Genomic DNA, 16,720 nt, shown 5'->3' with positions numbered 1-16,720 from the left:
ATGAAAAATCCTCCAGGCAGCTGTTCCTGGCACACACCTGAATTTCTCTACCAAGATGGTGTCACATGCTAAACTGGGCTAAACCAGTGTTGCTGCTTAAGACCCCATCTTGGTCATGGCAGACACTCTTCAATACTTAATGTTTGAAGTTACCTCAGCAATTACTATAGATTGGGACAGAGGTTTAATAGTATAGAAGCATGATGACTTTGTGATCCCGGTCTGTATATACAAAAATGATTTTTTTCAAGGAAGGCATAGCATTTATTTGGATTAAGAAGTGCCTTTATACAGTCTGGAAAGGTGTTGATAACTTTATCCAGTTCACCATCTCCAGGTCTCTATATCCATTTTAGCTTTCGTTTTCCTGAAGTAGATTATCTGAGGGAGAAAAAAAAATCTCATTTTCAATTCATAATTTATACGTTAATAAGGTTCAATATGTCAAGCTAAAAGCAAAATACCGCAGATGCTGGAAACCTGAAACAAAAACAAAAATTGCTGGAAAAACTCATCAGGTATGACAGCAACTGTGGATGGAAAGACAGAGCTAACATTTCGAGTCCTAATGTGTTCTGATGAAGAGTCATACGGACTCGAAACGTTAACTCCTTCTTGCTCTCCACAGATGCTGTCAGACCTGCTGAGTTTTTCCAGCAATGTTTGTTTTTGTTTCAATATGTCAGAAGCTAGGCAATGAAAACTTATATAATTGCATTGAGTTGTTTAAAAAAATAATTAATATCTACCAAGGAAAAAAGAAGAAAAAGTAAGGTTAGCATTTATAAAGCAGCTTTCAAGTCCTAAGGGCATCTCAAAACACTTTACAGTCAATGAGGAACTTTTGAAGTGTAGTCATTATTGCAATGTAGGAAATGTGATAACCAATTTGCACACAGCATACTCCCAAAAACAGCATTGAGATGATAAATAGATAATCTGTTTTAGGTGCTGGTTGAGGAATAAATCTTGCTCTTCATTAAAATAGTGCCATGGGATCATTTATATCCACCTGAGAGGGAAGATGGTTTAATATCTCGTTCAAAAGACAACACTTTCAATAGTTCCAACACTCCCTAATACACTGAAATGTCAGTCCAGATTTTGGGCTCGACTCTCTAGAGTGGGAGTGTGAACCCAGAACATTCTGACTCAGATGTGAGTGGATTACCACTATGGCTGACACCTAAGTCATTTTTCTTTTATACGTTCATGGGATGTGACCATCGCTGGCATGGCCAGCATTTATTGCCCATCCTTGGATTGCCCTTGAGAAGGTAGTGGTCGACCGACTTGCCCATCTGCCAACTATAAGGTTGGATAGGTAATGTAAAATTAAAGACAATTGTGCCATTAATGACCTTAATTGGCCTCTTAATTGTCAGGGGCGCACTTCTGACTTTTGCGTGCGTCCGCCAACTGAAATATCGTTGGGACGCTCGCCCGATGCCATCTCGCATGATTTCAAGCCGGATCAGGTCGGGCGTGTGCCCACTCGATCAGTGTAAAATTTTTCCCCATGTGGTGTAAGTACAACCACAGTGCTGTTTGGAAGGGAATTCCAAATTTTTGACCCAATGACAGTGAAGAAACAATGATGTAGTTCCAAGTCAGGATGGTGTGTGGCATGGAGGGGAATTTGCTGGTGGTGCTGTTCACATGCATTTGCTGCTCTTGTCCTTTCAACTGGTAGAGGTCAGATGTTTGGAAGGTGCTGTTGAAGGGGGCAGGGTGTGTTGCCACAATGCATCTTGTCAACAATACACACTACTGCCACTGTGTGCTGTTGGCGGAGGGAATGGATGTTGAAGGTGGTGGATGGGGTGCTGACCAAGCAGGCTGCTTTGTCCTGGATGGTGTCAATCTTCCTGAGTGTTTTTGGAACTGCACTCATCCAGGCAAATTGAAAGTGTTCCATCAAACTAATGACTTGTGCTTTGCAGATGGTGGCTTTGGGGATTCAGGGGATGAGTTACTCACCTCAGAATTCCCAGCCTCTGACCTGTTCTTGTAGCCACAGTAATATCTGGCTGGTCCAGTTCCGTTTCTGCTCATTGGTAACCCCCAGGATGCTGATGCAGGGGCATTCAGGATGATAATGCAATTGAATGTCAAGGGGTGACGGTTAGGTTCTCTCTAGTGGGCATTTTTTGTCTGGCGTATGTGTGCCATTAATGTTGCTTACCACTTATCAGCCCAAGCCTGAATATTGTCCATATAGCTGCATGCGGGCACGGACTGAATCAGGATCTGAGGAGTCGCAAATGGTACTGAACATTGTATAATCAACAGCAAGCATCATGATGGAGGGAATCACAGAATCACACAGCTCAGAAGAAGCCCTTCAGCCCATCGAGTCTGCACTGCAATGAGAGAAACACCTGACCTACCTACCTAATCCCATTTACCAGCACCTGGCCCATAGCCTTGAATGTTATGATGTACCAAGTGCTTATCCAGGTACTTTTTAAAGGATTTGAGGCAACCCGTCTCCATCACCCTCCCAGGCAGCACATTCCAGACCATCCCCACCCTCTTGGTAAAAAGGTTTTTTCTCACATCTATCCTAAACCTCCTGCCCCTCACATTGAAGTTGTGTCCCCTCATGACTGACCCTTCAACTAAGGGGAATAGCTGCTCCCTATCCACCCTGTTCATGCCCCTAATAATCTTGTACACCTTGATCAGGTCACCCCTCAGTCTTCTCTGCTCCAACGAAAACAATCCATGTCTATCCAACCTCTCTTCATAACTTAAATGTTTCATCCCAGGCAACATCCTGGTGAATCTCCTCTGCACTCCCTCCAGTGCAATCACATCCTTCCTATAATGTGGCGACCAGAGCTGCACACAGTACTCCAGCTGTGGCCTCACCAAGGTTCTATACAACTCCAACATGACCTCCCTACTTTTGCAAACTATTCCTCGACTGATATGCCTTTTTCACCACCCCACTAATATGCCCCTCTGCCTTCAGAGATCGACGGACACACACGCCAAGGTCCCTTTGTTCCTCAGAACTTCCTAGTGTCATGCCATTCATTGAATACTTCCTTGTCAAATTACTCCTTCCAAAGTGTATCACCTCACACTTTTCAGGGTTAAATTCCATCTGCCATTTATCTGCCCATTTGACCATCCCATCTATATCTCCCTGTAGCCCAAGACACTCAACCTCACTGTTAACCACCCGGCCGATCTTTGTGTCATCCGCAAACTTTCTACTCTTCACCCACAACCCCCCCCCCCTCCCACCCCCCACCCCCACCCCACATAGCCATGTATGTTGTTTATATAAATGACGAATAATAGGGGACCCAGCACAGATCCCTGTGGTATGCCACTGGACACTGGCTTCCAGTCACTAAAGCAGCCTTCTGTCATCACCCTCTGTCTCCTGCAACTAAGCCAACTTTGAACCGACCTTATCAAATTACCCTGTATCTCGTGTGCATTTGCCTTCTTTATAAGTCTCCCATGCGGGACCTTGTCAAAGGCTTTGCTAAAATCCATATAAACTACATCAACTACACACCTGGTCACCTCCTCAAAAAATTCAATCAAATTTGTTAGGCTTGACCTCCCTCTGACAAAGCCATGCTGACTATCCCTGATAAAACCTTGCCTCTCCAAGTGGAGATAGATTCTCTCCTTCAGAATTTTCTCCAATAGTTTCCCTACCACTGACATGAGACTCACTGGTCTGTAGTTCCCTGGCTTATCTCTACAACCCTTCTTAAATAGTGGAACCACATTAGCTGTTCTCCAGTCCTCTGGCACCTCCCCCGTGGCCAGAGAGGAATTAAAAATTTGGATCAGAGCCACTGCGATCTCCTCCCTTGCCTCCCTCAGCAGTCTGGGACACAAATCATCCGGACCTGGAGATTTGTCCACCTTTAAGTCTGCCAACACCTCCAATACCTTGTCACTCCCTATATCAATTTGCTCAAGAACCTGGCAGTCTCTCTCCCCAAGTTCATTGCTGAAGCAGCTGAAGATAGTTGGTCTAGGACACTGCCCTGTGGAACAGCTGCAGTGATGTCCTGAAGCTGAGATAACTGGCCTCCAACAACTATCTTCCTAGATGCTAGTGTGATTAAATCTATATTTTTTGGGACTTTTTGTCTGTATGTGTTTTAAATACAGTACTTAGGTGGAGAGCCACAGTAATTTCACACCTGTGGGGGGTGACCCTTTGTTGACTGGAAATCGTAACCTTTAAGGTGCAGTACGTACCAAAGACTGATACATTCAACCCTGCCTCAGAACGGAGGCGGAACCCTGTTGGGAGATACTAACAGGGCAGATCACTTCAAGGATCAGGGAATTGGAAGCAAGCAAAGAACATGTTTGGCTCCACACAGCTAAAGTGGTACCATTAGCTCCATGCCGCTATGAGAGCTGGGGCCAGGTGCCATTGGCATCTCTATGCTGCTGAGAGTTGAGGTTTAAGGAAAGCTCAGGAGCAGCATTCGCTTGGTGCAGCTGGGGAGATTGGAGCTCAGAGAAACCCAGGGGCAGTGCCAGTTCTGTGAAGTTGGTTGTTGGGGCAAAGGAAAGCCCAGAAGCCGTTGTTGGCAGCAACATGGCTGAGAAGCTGGGACATGCCTGTGTTCAGGTGCTGGAGTGTAGTCTGGCCATTACCGGGGTTGGGGGGGTGGGGGGGCGGGGGGAAGCCATCTTGGTAGTCGTCAGCTCAGCTGGAAAAGAAACCAAGAAGATTGGATCTTGGAGCAGATTCAAAAGAAAGCTGGAATTGTGTGCCTTTTAGGTTAAGATTGTACCTGTGGAACTCAGGTGGAGTAGAATTGATGTCAGCTGGGGATCAGTGGATCTTGGAAGAAGAGGAGCTGAAATCCCTCCTGAGGAAGACAGAGTTTTAAAAGGATTTTGTGGCTCACAGTGGTGACTGTTACTTGGGTGGGTTGCTGAGACAATTTGGGAAACCTGTCTTGGTTGTGTCTGCCATTTAATGTGTAGTTTGTGAAATGTTCGACCACAGTTTGCCTGTTAATTCATGTTTACCTCATGTTAATTCTGGATGTTAGTGTATAAGATAGCGTTGACTTTTGCTTTGCTGATTTTTGTATCATAAAACTTCTTCAATTTATTTAAAACTGTGGAATACAGTGGCTTTATTCTCTTCGTAAGTAACTGGAATTTCAAATATCACCTATTTTAACAACAACAAGGTTCCTGTTCCCTAACCGGATCATAACCAAATTTTGAGGTGTCGTCCAGGACCATAACAAATTGGGGGCCTGGTCTGGATCACAACACTGGGTATGGCTCCAAGCAGTGGAGAGTTTTCCCCTTAATTCCCATAGACGTCAGTTTTGCTCGGGCTTCTTAATGCCACATTCAGTCGAATGCTGCCTTGATGTCAAGGGCAGTCACTCTTGCCTTGCCTCTAGAATGCAGCTCTTTTGTTCATGTTTGAACCAAGGCTATCTGGAGCCGAGAGTCCCTGGATAACCTCAAACAGAGCATTGGTGAGCGGGTTATTGCTGAATAAATACTACTTGCTAGCACCGTCCATGATGCCTTCCATCATACTTCCTGTTTTTTGTGCACAGGGCAAACCTGGGCAATTTATCACACTGTCAGGTAGATGCCAGTATTGCAGTTCAACTTGAGCAGTCTGGCTATGGGTATGGCTAGATCTGAAATATAAATACTCAGTGCTACAGCAGGGATGTTATCAGGGCCATGGCTTTTGCTGTGTTCAGTGTCTTTAGTTGTTTCTTGATTTCTGAAAATAATTTTAGTAACTGCTTTCTATATTTGTAAAAGTTGTTGCACACTCACCTTGATCAGATGTACAATCAAGGCTTTGAACATCCAGATACGTGTGACCTTCCAAAGCTGGTATGACTTGGGAAATCCTCTGCACGCTGTCAAACGTTCCTTTAGGAATTTCACTGATCAGTTTTTCCAAATAATTTGAACATTGGAACTGCTGAAATTTCAATTGCTGGTTTACAATCAAAGCCTGAAATATAAAACAAACAGCCCTAAAATAATAAAATGATGTAAAATTGATAATACAATAAGACATTCTATTAATTCAAAAGGTCATATTTGGATATTTGGTTAAAGGCCACAAGTAAATGAATTTGACAGGGGATGAAATTCTTTTCACATTCTTTAACAGAATTGGGTTGGAGTGAGCTTCATTTGCCAACTGCATCAGCAGCAGGATAGCGGGAACAACCTTCAGGTAAGGAAGTTATCTGCAAAATAAACAGGACTTCTCCTGTGTCATGGACGATTTTACGGTGTTATCTTTTATTGTCTGTGATCATTTATTTTGTATTTGAGAAGTGTGTATTTCTTACCCTTGGTGTTTAAATAACCTAGCAGCAAGCATCTTGTCTTTTAAAAGCAAAAGGTTAGTTTATTTTTCACACCCCCATGCCCTGGAGGTTACCAAAGAAATTATGTATCACTCTCATCCACATCATACTCTCACACACACACCAAAACAATGCACAGGTAAAGATACAAGCAATAATTATAAAAATCAGTCTCTCTTTTAATGCAGGCCTGTTATTTCGTAGTCACATTGTTACATTGTTATAGGTGAAGGCTTTGAAATCGCAGAGATGATTTTAGCAGTTATGATGACTCCTTTAGTTGATATGCCAGAGGTTAGTTTCACAAGTAAGCTTGAAGATGGAACCAGGTAGGTGGGAGACAGGAGGCTCTTTGCCTTCATAGAACTGTAGTGTGCCTTTTCTTTAGCCTGGCTGGTCTCGCCCATAAAGAAATGAATGAAAGTCAATTCCTGCCTGAACAGAGCTTCTGTCACCAGCTTGACGCAACTATAAACAGCTGATTGGGAGACTCCATACAGATCCCCCACTGACCCCTGGAAAGAGCTGGATGCATAGAGATTGAGGGTCACTGTGACCTTCAGAGCCACTGGCATGGGGTGTCCACCCACATGATCTCAGGCCCAATCATCTGACAAATGAAGTTCACTGTCTCCCTTGAGATGCGGAGCCTCCTTCGGCATTGGACTTCTAACGTATTGAGGTAGCTGCATTGCCGTCTGTAAACCCTGGCAGCAGGATAATGGCATCTTCTGCAGCACCTTCTACTTTGGACTTCCTGCTGGTCTTGTGCCCCTTGTGCCTGCGCCTCTCCTCCCACAGGTGCCCCCCGTGGAAGCTGCATTGGCACACCTGGCCTCCTCTCCCTTCTGCCCCTCTCTTCCTCCTCAGAGGAGGTGCCTCCGGTGGAGACCACAATCCCCATTACCAGGGTAACGGAAGGGTGCCTGATACCTGGAAGGGTCCAGATGGTCTGAATCCTCCGGGGAACTTGGACACACCAATGATTCCTGAAATGAAGCCTGGAAATGCTAAGGATGAAGCACTGAACAGAGATGAATCTACCAAGTACCAATAAGTCACCAGCAGCAAACTATCTACTAAACTCCTTACTACTCACATTGGCAATGCTGCTGACCCTTCTTATCCTGCCTGTGGATGAGGTTTTGCAAATTGTCGGCTGGCCACCTACACATTTTTCCCACGCAACGAGCGCAAAACCACACAGGCAACATTAAATCGGCGTCATCTGCCGATTTAATGGCCTTAACTGGCTTCTTAATTAATGGTGGGTGCAGCTCCAACTCCCACTCGAGCTCACTGACCGAAATATTGCAAAGGTGAGCGATGACATCAGGACGCTCACCCAACGTCATCACATGCTGTTTTATGCTTGAACGGGTTGGGTGCGCACCTGCCCACTCAGCGAAAAATTCTGTCCATTGAGATAACTTAAACTAGCACTCTGAAACCTTTTTCCACTTGTAGCCTTAGCTTTTGTTCTGGCCAAGATGAAACTTATGTTCTTACAAAGAGACATTGAAAAATGTTGTTATCTCCTGGGGAAGGCCACAGTGAGCCATAATTAAATTAAAGGTTGTCTTTGACCTCATGAAAGATAAACACAGTCTGATCCACAAATCTGTCTGGTAGATTGGAGCCATTTTGATATTTAGTCTTTTAAAAATCAGTTCAATCTTTTTAAATGTAACCTTAAAATACAATTTTTTAAAATTTGCAACGCTTATGCCTGCACAGGAATAACACCTGACAAATAAGCCGTCACACAACACAATATCAGGGTGTTTAGGCTGGAGTGAGGTTGAAGGTGGTGTTAATGTTTTATTAATTACATTGTAAACATTTAATGGCAATTACATTGTTAAACATGTGATGGATATTTGTACAGCTATAAATGGGGATAGATGTGACTTGTGTTGGTCCAGGTTGAGTGCAATGCCTGACTTGGCGGCTGCGACGAAGGGCAGTGTCGAAACAGTCGCTGATTAAAGTCATCAAGAAGCCACTTAAGAAGCAGAGAAAATCTCGTAAGCAGAGCTATTCCATTTACGTGTACAGGGTGCTGACCCAGGTCCACCCTTCCACCAGGATCTCGTCCAAGGCCATGAGTGTTATGAATCCCTTTGTTGTTGTTATTTTCGAGAGCATCACCTCCGAGGCGTCGCACCTCATTCACTACAACAAGCGCGCACCATCTCGGCCCGGGAGATCCAGAGCGTCGTCCGCCTCATGCTGCCAGGGGAATTGGCCAAACACGCCGTCTCCAAAGGCACCAAATCGGTCACCAAATACACCAACTCCGTTTAGCTAGACAATTCTAAAGATTATAAATGGGGATAGGAGAGGAGCAGGGAGGGAGGTTGACCTCCTCATGAACCTGCTCCTGGGCCTGGCCAAGTTGGCCATTAACAGGTCCAGGCAGCGGGTGACCGAGGGGGTCACCCAACCTAACTGTCTGTCCCTCTTCCACGGCTACGTTCGCGGCCGGGTGTCCCTGGAGAGGGAGCACGCGGTGTCTGCCAGCACCGTCGTGGCCTTACATGCTCGGTGGGCACCGCGGGGACTGGAGTATTTTATCGACACCTTTAGTCACATTTTAGTTTAATGTTTGTAAGCTTCCTTTAAATTTTGTCTTTTGTTTTTGCAGTTTCCATTTAAGCGGCTGCCTTTTAGTTTGTCCCCTGATTTGTTAATTTAGTTTATTTGGCCTGACTCGAAAGATTTATAAATGGAGAAGGGCAGGGAGGGAGGATGACCTCCTCGTGAACCTGCTGGGCCTGGCAAAGTTGGTAGCAACAGTTCCAGACAGAGGGTTATCGAGGGGTCCTCCGGCCCGACTGCCTGATCCTCTTCTGCGGCTACATTCGCGGCCGGGTGTCCTTAGACAGGGGGCACGCAGTGTCTGCCTTCGAGGCCTTTCATGCACAGTAGGCACCGCAGGGACTGGTTGCCTTATCAACTACATTAATTATGTTTTAATTTGAGTTTTGTAAGTTTCCTTTAAGGTTTGTCTTTGTTTTTGCACTATCTCGTTAAGGGGCTACATCTTAATTTGTCCCTCATTTTCTAGATTTAGTTTAATTGGTTTTATCAAAATAGTATAAATGAGGATAGGAGAGGGGCAGGGAGGGAAGAGGACCTCCTCATGAACCTGTTCCTGGGATTGGCCAAGTTGGCCAGCAACAGGTCCAGGCAGTGGACAATTGAGGGGATCGTCCGACTGTCGGCCCCTCTTTCGCAGCTCTGCTCGTGACCGGGTGTCGGGGTGTTTCTACTGGCTGTTTTCAAAAAGAGTATAAATGGGGATAACTGGGACACTGGTGGTTTGGAGCAGTGTTGACTGTGAACTAAATCAATAAATTTTCTCCAGCAAAGAAAGCAGCTGTGGCTTAGTTTCAACTTCACCCATCGGCATGGATCCAATTAACAGATGGTCCCTCTACATTATTCAAAACCCCATAAACCTACTTTATAGCACTGTGATATGGTGATGAAGGGCCACCATCATTCAATAAGTCCTGCAACAACAAAATCTCTCAACTGCTGGCTGAAATGGGATATCACATGAAGAACACAGAATGCATGCAATCAGCGTTGCCATCAAAAGCAAACTCATGAAGAGTGTCTCTGACTCCCCTGTTGGGATCAATGAGCATATTATGACACTCAGTCTTAAGCTTAAATGTAATCAATCTGCTACCCTCATCAGTACTCATGCATCTACCTGGACTCCAAGGGTGGGGTGAAAGAAACCTTCTATTCTAGGTGCAACTCTGGCCTTTGTTCCAATAAAGAGCATTCTTCTTGATGATTTCAATACCAATGTGGTGCAACGACTGCCCTTTGTCTAAACACCATTGGAAAGCATGGAGTTGGAAAGTCCAATCCCAATGATGTACACCACCTTATCCTGTGTGCTGAATCTGATCTTGTGGTAACTAACACCCTTTTCCGTCAAAAAATACATTTCAATACAGCCTGGTAAGATCCTGGTACCTAATAGGCTAAGTGATAGTCAGGAGTAGGGATCGGAAAGATGTGCAAATACATGTGTTATTGTTATGGCTGGTGAATGCTGGACAGAGCACCAACTCATTCGCTTGAGGCAGCCCTGTAAAGGGAATAACAGCCACGACACGTATGGAGAAAGTTCAAGGTTTCTAGCCTGTCAAAGGACAACTTATGGGTGCCATATCAAGGCCCTAGAACAGCAACATCAATGCTGTCTTAGAAGAATTTGCGATTCAAGTGGGTGGGCAAAAAAACAAGCACGATCGCCCTCCAAAACATAGCTGCCAAGTATGGAGGCTATGGTAATCTCACATCAGCTGAAATGGATGGGACTTGTCATCAGAATGCCTGGCTCAAGACTGTCTCAGAGCTACGCCAGAGAGCCTGTTCATCTGAGGGCCAAAGGAAACATTTTAAAGACACTCTCAAAGCTTCCAAGATGGTCTGTTAACATCAACACATGGGAAGCAAATGTCTAATAGTAACCAAATGATGAGTCACAATCAAAAATGGTGTCAGGACCTTTCAATCAACAAGAGTAGCCACTGAGAGAGAACGGTGAGGGAGATAGAAAGAGAAGGAAGCTGCTTAAGCCAACAAACCACCACCATCTCTACCAGCTGACAACCTATATTCTCACTGTGGGAGACTTTACAAGGCTAAGAAAGGTTATATAAACCATTTGCAAACCCACAGCTAACACTGACATCTCACTCAAACCCAGTCAAATGTGAGGAAAAATCATCCTCAGCATGGGGGGCAGCCGGTGATGGCAAAACTGGGTATTAGACAGGGCATTTAACTGGTGTCTGATACAATACCCATTTAGTGTTCCTGCTCAAGTTGAATTTTGTCCCCATAGATTTGCTTATTGAAATTCAAGTATTATGTAAGGAAAGGTGTATTTAAAAAAAGTACTTGCAGTCATTTCTGCTTAGTGGAGATGGTTAAGAAGAGATTTAATATTAGTCCTAAAGTTATACTAAGAGTTTTGATAGGGCAAATAACAAAATACTCTTTTGCCTAGTTGGACAATCAATGAGGAAGGGTCATTAATTAAAATGGTCATTGCGAAGAGAGATTAGGGGAAATTTCTTCAGGAAGATTTTTTTGGCAGATAGCATGCTTTAGGCACTAAAGAGGGGGCAAAGCTGAGTTCTCAAGTTAAAACATCAGTTTGGCCTGCATTTAGATACAGACACCATCTTGGCAAAGGAATTGAAGACACAACAAAGAACAACCACCCACAGGCTTGTTAAACAGCCATGTCACTAAAAATGCCTGCTTGTGTTCATTAAAGAGACTTGCAGCATTTTAGTGGCTAGCGCTTCAGCTAACGTCCTTTCTGAACAGTTGTATTAATATTAATATAGCTGCATTTATTGCTGTCAGTTTCAAATGCGACTTAAATGCATAGTTACTAATTCATGGTCACCGCTGCTGGAGATATGAAGAGGATTTCTGAAATAGATCTGGCGATTTTCTTAGACACTTTCTCAAGACTTCACTAATATTTGGGAAACATTTATTTTGGAAATTCTCTGAGGACTTCACCTCAAAAGCGTAAGTGCTCCACTTACTCAACACCTTATAGGAGTTACCAGAGTGAAAAGAGTGCTTGAACATGGGCACCGTGTTAGGGATCCCCATTGGTCTGGATGAAAAATGGAAAAGGACATGAGACCAGGCAGGATAGAACCAACTACTGCAGGAGAGAAAGGAAATGGATGGCAAGAAGACATGCTTCTCTCCTGAAAGTACAGAACTTTCCTCCTCCTCTAAATCTCCTCCAATAGGTCTTCTGGTGCTGCATGAGAGAGTGCGTGCCTTCTCGCTCAGTCCCTGAGCTCTTCTACAATGTGCTGCAATGCACCAACCAGCACACTCCACAACCTGGTTGAAGTGAGTGTAAGAAATCCGCACTGAGTGTGCGACATCAACAGAGTGTGAGAGTTTGGTGAGCTGAGAGAAACTTAAATATCGTTCTAAAAATTGAATATTGTTTGTATTTAACATTTATCTGCAAGTACTATTTAAATTCTAAATCTCATCCAGGGGCCTAAGCAGGCAGATAGAAGCTATCCACTGGCAACAGTTGAAATAGTTAATTAAGGAAACTAGCTTGAACTGGTCTTGCTGTATCTGGACTCAGCAAGTCCCTTTGTTTATAACATATAAATTCAGACATTCTCAATGTGACCTTGCACTCAAGTGCAGCTGCAATGGATGGAGTGTGGGAGTTTGGTGAGCTGAGGGAGTTCAGTATAAAGGGGAGGGAGGTGCTCCTTTGCTTTTTCAAATTTTTTCACCCTTTAGGAACTGATTCTTGCTCTACAACAGGGGAAGAAGCTAACCATTTCTATTCTATTCTATTCCTAAGGTTTAAAATAGTAGAGGAATTTCTGATAATATTAATCAATATATTAAAAAAATAATTGAATAAAATAATTAAGTAATTAATTAAAGCACATAAATATGGCAGGATAGGTGATGTGTCATGGCTGCAGCATGTGGGAACTCCTGGATACCAGTCTAATCCAGGGCAAACACGTCTGCAGTAAGTGTCTGTGGCTTGAGGAGCTTCGACTCAGAATCATTGAGCTGGAGGCTAAGCTGTGAACACTGTGACACATTAAGGTGGGGGAAAGTCACCTGGACACTTTGTACCAGGAGGCGATCACATCTATTAGGATAGGGTCTTCTGATTTGGTCAGCAGTCAGAGACAGGAGGGTGTGTCTGCAGCTGAGACAGGTAAGGGGATCCAGAGGGCAGGAGTGCCAGCATCTGCAATTGTCCAACAGGTTTGAGGTTCTTTCAAAAACAGAATTACCTGAAAAAACTCAGCAGGTTTGGCAGCATCGGTGGAGAAGAAAAGAGTTGATGTTTTGAGTCCTCATGACCCTTCAACAGAACTGAGTGAATCTAAGGAGAGGGCTGAAATATAAGCTGGTTTAAGGTGGGGGAGTGGTGGTTGGGTGGGGGGAGAGAAGTGGGGGGGTGGTGGTGTGGTTGTAGGGATAAGCAAGCAGTGATAGGAGCAGATAATCAAAAGATGTCACAGACAAAAGAACAAAAGAACACAGGTGTTGAAGGTGATGATATTATCTAAATGAATGTGCTAATTAAGAATGGATGGTAGGGCACTCAAGGTACAGCTCTAGTGGGGGTGGTGTGGAAATGCTAGCAGGGCATAAAAGATTTAAAAATAATGGAAATAGGTGGGAAAAGAAAAATCTAGATAAATTATTGGAAAAAACAAAAGGAAGGGGGAAGAAACAGAAAGGTGGTGGGGATGGAGGAGTGAATTCAAGATCTAAAGTTGTTGAATTCAATATTCAGTCCGGAAGGCTGTAAAGTGCCTAGTCGGAAGATAAGGTGCTGTTCCTCCAGTTTGCGTTGGGCTTCACTGGAACATTGCAGCAGGCCAAGGACAGACATGTGGGCAAGAGAGCAGGGTGGAGTGTTAAAATGGCAAGCGACAGGGAGGTTTGGGTCATTCTTACGGACAGACCGCAGGTGTTCTGCAAAGCGGTCACCCAGTTTACATGTGGTCTCTCCATTGTAGAGGAGACCGCATTGGGAGCAACGAATGCAGCAGACTAAGTTGGGGGAAATGCAAGGGAAATACTGCTTCATTTGAAAGGAGTGTTTGGGCCCTTGGACAGTGAAGAGAGAGGAAGTGAAGGGGCAGGTGTTGCATCTTTTGCGTGGGCATGGGGAGGTGCCATAGGTAGGGGTTGAGGAGTAGGGGGTGATGGAGGAGTGGACCAGGGTGTCCCGGGGGGACGATCCCTACGGAATGCCGCCAGAGGGGGTGAAGGGAAGGTGTGTTTGGTGGTGGCATCCTGCTGGAGTTGGCAGAAATGGAGGAGGATGGTCCTTTGAATGCGGAGGCTGGTGTGGTGATAAGTGAGGACAAGGGGGACCCTATCATGTTTCTGGGAGGGAGGAGAAGGCATGATGGCGGATGCGCGGGAGATGGGCTGGACACGGTTGAGGGCCCTGTCAACGACCGTGGGTGGAAAACCTCAGTTAAGGAAGAAGGAGGACGTGTCAGAGGAACTGTTTTTGAAGGTAGCATCATCAGAACTGATGCGACAGAGGCGAAGGAACTGAGAGAATGGGATGGAGTCATTACAGGAAGCGGGGTGTGAGGAGCTGTAGTCGAGGTAGCTATGGGAGTCGGTAGGTGTGTAATGGATATTGGTGGACAGTCTATCACCAGAGATTAAGACAGAGAGGTCAAGGAAGGGAAGGGACGTGTCAGAGATGGACCATGTGAAAATGATGGAGGGGTGGAGATTGGAAACAAAATTAATAAATTTTTCCAAGTCCCGACGAGAGCATGAAGCAGCACCGAAGTAATCATTGACGTACCGGAGAAAGAGTTGTGGAAGGGGGCTGGAGTAGGACTGGAACAAGGAATGTTCCACATACCCCATAAAGAGACAGGCATAGCTGGGGCCCATGTGGGTACTCATAGCCACACCTTTTATTTGGAGGAAGTGAGAGGAGTTGAAGGAGAAATTGTTCAGTGTGAGAACTAGTTTAGCTAGATGGAGGAGAGTAGTGGTGGATGGGGATTGTTCGTGCCTCTATTCGAGGAAGAAGCTAAGGGCCTTCAGACCATCCTGGTGGGGGATGGAGGTGTAGAGGGATTGGACGTCCATGGTGAAGAGGAAGCGGTTAGGGCCAGGGAACTGGAAATTGTTGATGTGATGTAAGGTGTCAGAGGAATCACGGATGTAGGTGGGAAGGGACCGGACAAGGGGAGAGAGAAGGGAGTCAAGATAACGAGAAATGAGTTTCATGGGGCAGGAGCAAGCTGACACAATCGGTCTACCGAGACAGTTCTGTTTGTGGATTTTGGGTAGGAGGTAGAAGCAGGCCGTCCGAGGTTGGGCGACTATCAGGTTGGAAGCTGTGGGAGGAAGATCTCCAGAGGAGATGAGGTCAGTGACAGTCCTGGAAACAATGGCTTGATGTTCAGTGCTGGGGTCATGGTCCAGGGAGAGATATGAGGAAGTGTCTGCGAGTTGACGCTCAGCCTCCGCGAGGTAGATGTCAATGCGCCAGACAACAACAGCACCACCCTTGTCAGCCGGTTTGATGACAATGTTGGGGTTGGACCTGGTGGAGAGGGAATATTAGAGGTGGGTAAAAGGATCTGTTGAACGGGGCGAGGACTCCTGCCCAAAGAAGTAAGCACGGAGACGAAGACGGCGGAAGAAGAGTTCAGCATCGTGCCAAGCCCAAAATTCATTGAGATGAGGGCATAAGGGTATGAAACTAAGTCCTTTGCTGAGCACTGAATGTTCAGCGTCGGAGAGGGGAAGGTCAGGGGGTATAGTGAATACACGGCTGGGGCTGGGATTGGAAGATGGGGTGGGGACAGAGGGACAGGCAGGGGGGGAGGGTCCTAGATGGGTGTTGGTGTCGATGAGTTGTTGGAGCTTGCATTCCTTAGCACTTGAGAGAAAGAGAAAAAGTTTCTTGTTGAGGCGTCGGATGAGACAAAGAATAAAATGAAACTGCAGCTTTGAAAATGAGTGCGGCGGTGCTGCTGGAGGGAGAGGTCGAGTGTGTTCATATGGCGGCGCATGGCACTGAGTGTGGATCTCAGAATGTGACCAGAACAGCAGTCCGAGAAACGTTTTATGTCCCGGAGATACCTGTAATCCTGGGTGGGTTCGAAACAAGAGGGACGGAATTTCAGTTGAAATCCTCGTGGGGTAAGTCAGAGACGGAGACAGTCACTGAGAAAGGAGATATGGCTGTGAAAGTGGGTTTTAGTAAACGCCTTGTCAAACACCAGGAGAGAAATGGAAAGCAATGAAGGTGAACAAGGCAAAAGAGATACGGAAATCTTGTCGCAGAGAGGAACAAAACTTCTTCAATGTAGGCATTCCTTGAAGAGGAGTGGCAGTCAATGAAACAAAGAGATAAAAACAAAATACTGCGGATGCTGGAAATCCAAAACAAGAACAGAATTACCTGGAAAAACTCAGCAGGTCTGGCAGCATCGGCGGAGAAGAAACGATTTGACGTTTTGAGTCCTCATGACCCTTCAACAGAACTGAGTGAATCTAAGGAGAGGGGTGAAATATAAGCTGGCTTAAGGTGGGGGGGTGGTGGTGTGGTTGTAGGGACAAGCAAGCAGTGATAGGAGCAGATAATCAAAAGATGTCACAGACAAAAGAACAAAAGAACACAGGTGTTGAAGGTGATGATATTATCTAAACCAATGTGCTAATTAAGAATGGATGGTAGGGCACTCAAGGTACAGCTCTAGTGGTGCTTGGCCTAAATAGCCAAGTGGTTATGGTACTGCGTTTGTAACCCCAAGATCAAG

At 45.3% G+C, this 16,720-nt stretch overlaps 1 protein-coding gene across 1 annotated transcript in view; it reads right to left on the bottom strand.

Moving 5' to 3' along the window:
• Window positions 1-240: 240 nt before the first annotated feature.
• LOC121270607 (cobalamin binding intrinsic factor-like) overlaps window positions 241-16,720 on the bottom strand; it is a 54,031-nt gene continuing 37,551 nt past the window's right edge. The window contains exons 7-8 of the mRNA XM_041175993.1: window positions 5,809-5,992; window positions 241-381 (exon numbers count right to left, since the gene is read on the bottom strand). Of these exons, the coding sequence (XP_041031927.1) occupies window positions 353-381; window positions 5,809-5,992 (213 nt within the window). The 3' untranslated portion in view covers window positions 241-352. The remainder of the gene's footprint in view (window positions 382-5,808; window positions 5,993-16,720) is intronic.

Source organism: Carcharodon carcharias, chromosome 2 (genome assembly GCF_017639515.1).
Source record: "Carcharodon carcharias isolate sCarCar2 chromosome 2, sCarCar2.pri, whole genome shotgun sequence".
Taxonomy (NCBI): domain Eukaryota; kingdom Metazoa; phylum Chordata; class Chondrichthyes; order Lamniformes; family Lamnidae; genus Carcharodon; species Carcharodon carcharias.
The sequence above is the reverse complement of the archived record's forward strand: the minus strand, read 5'-3'. Positions and strand labels throughout refer to the sequence as shown.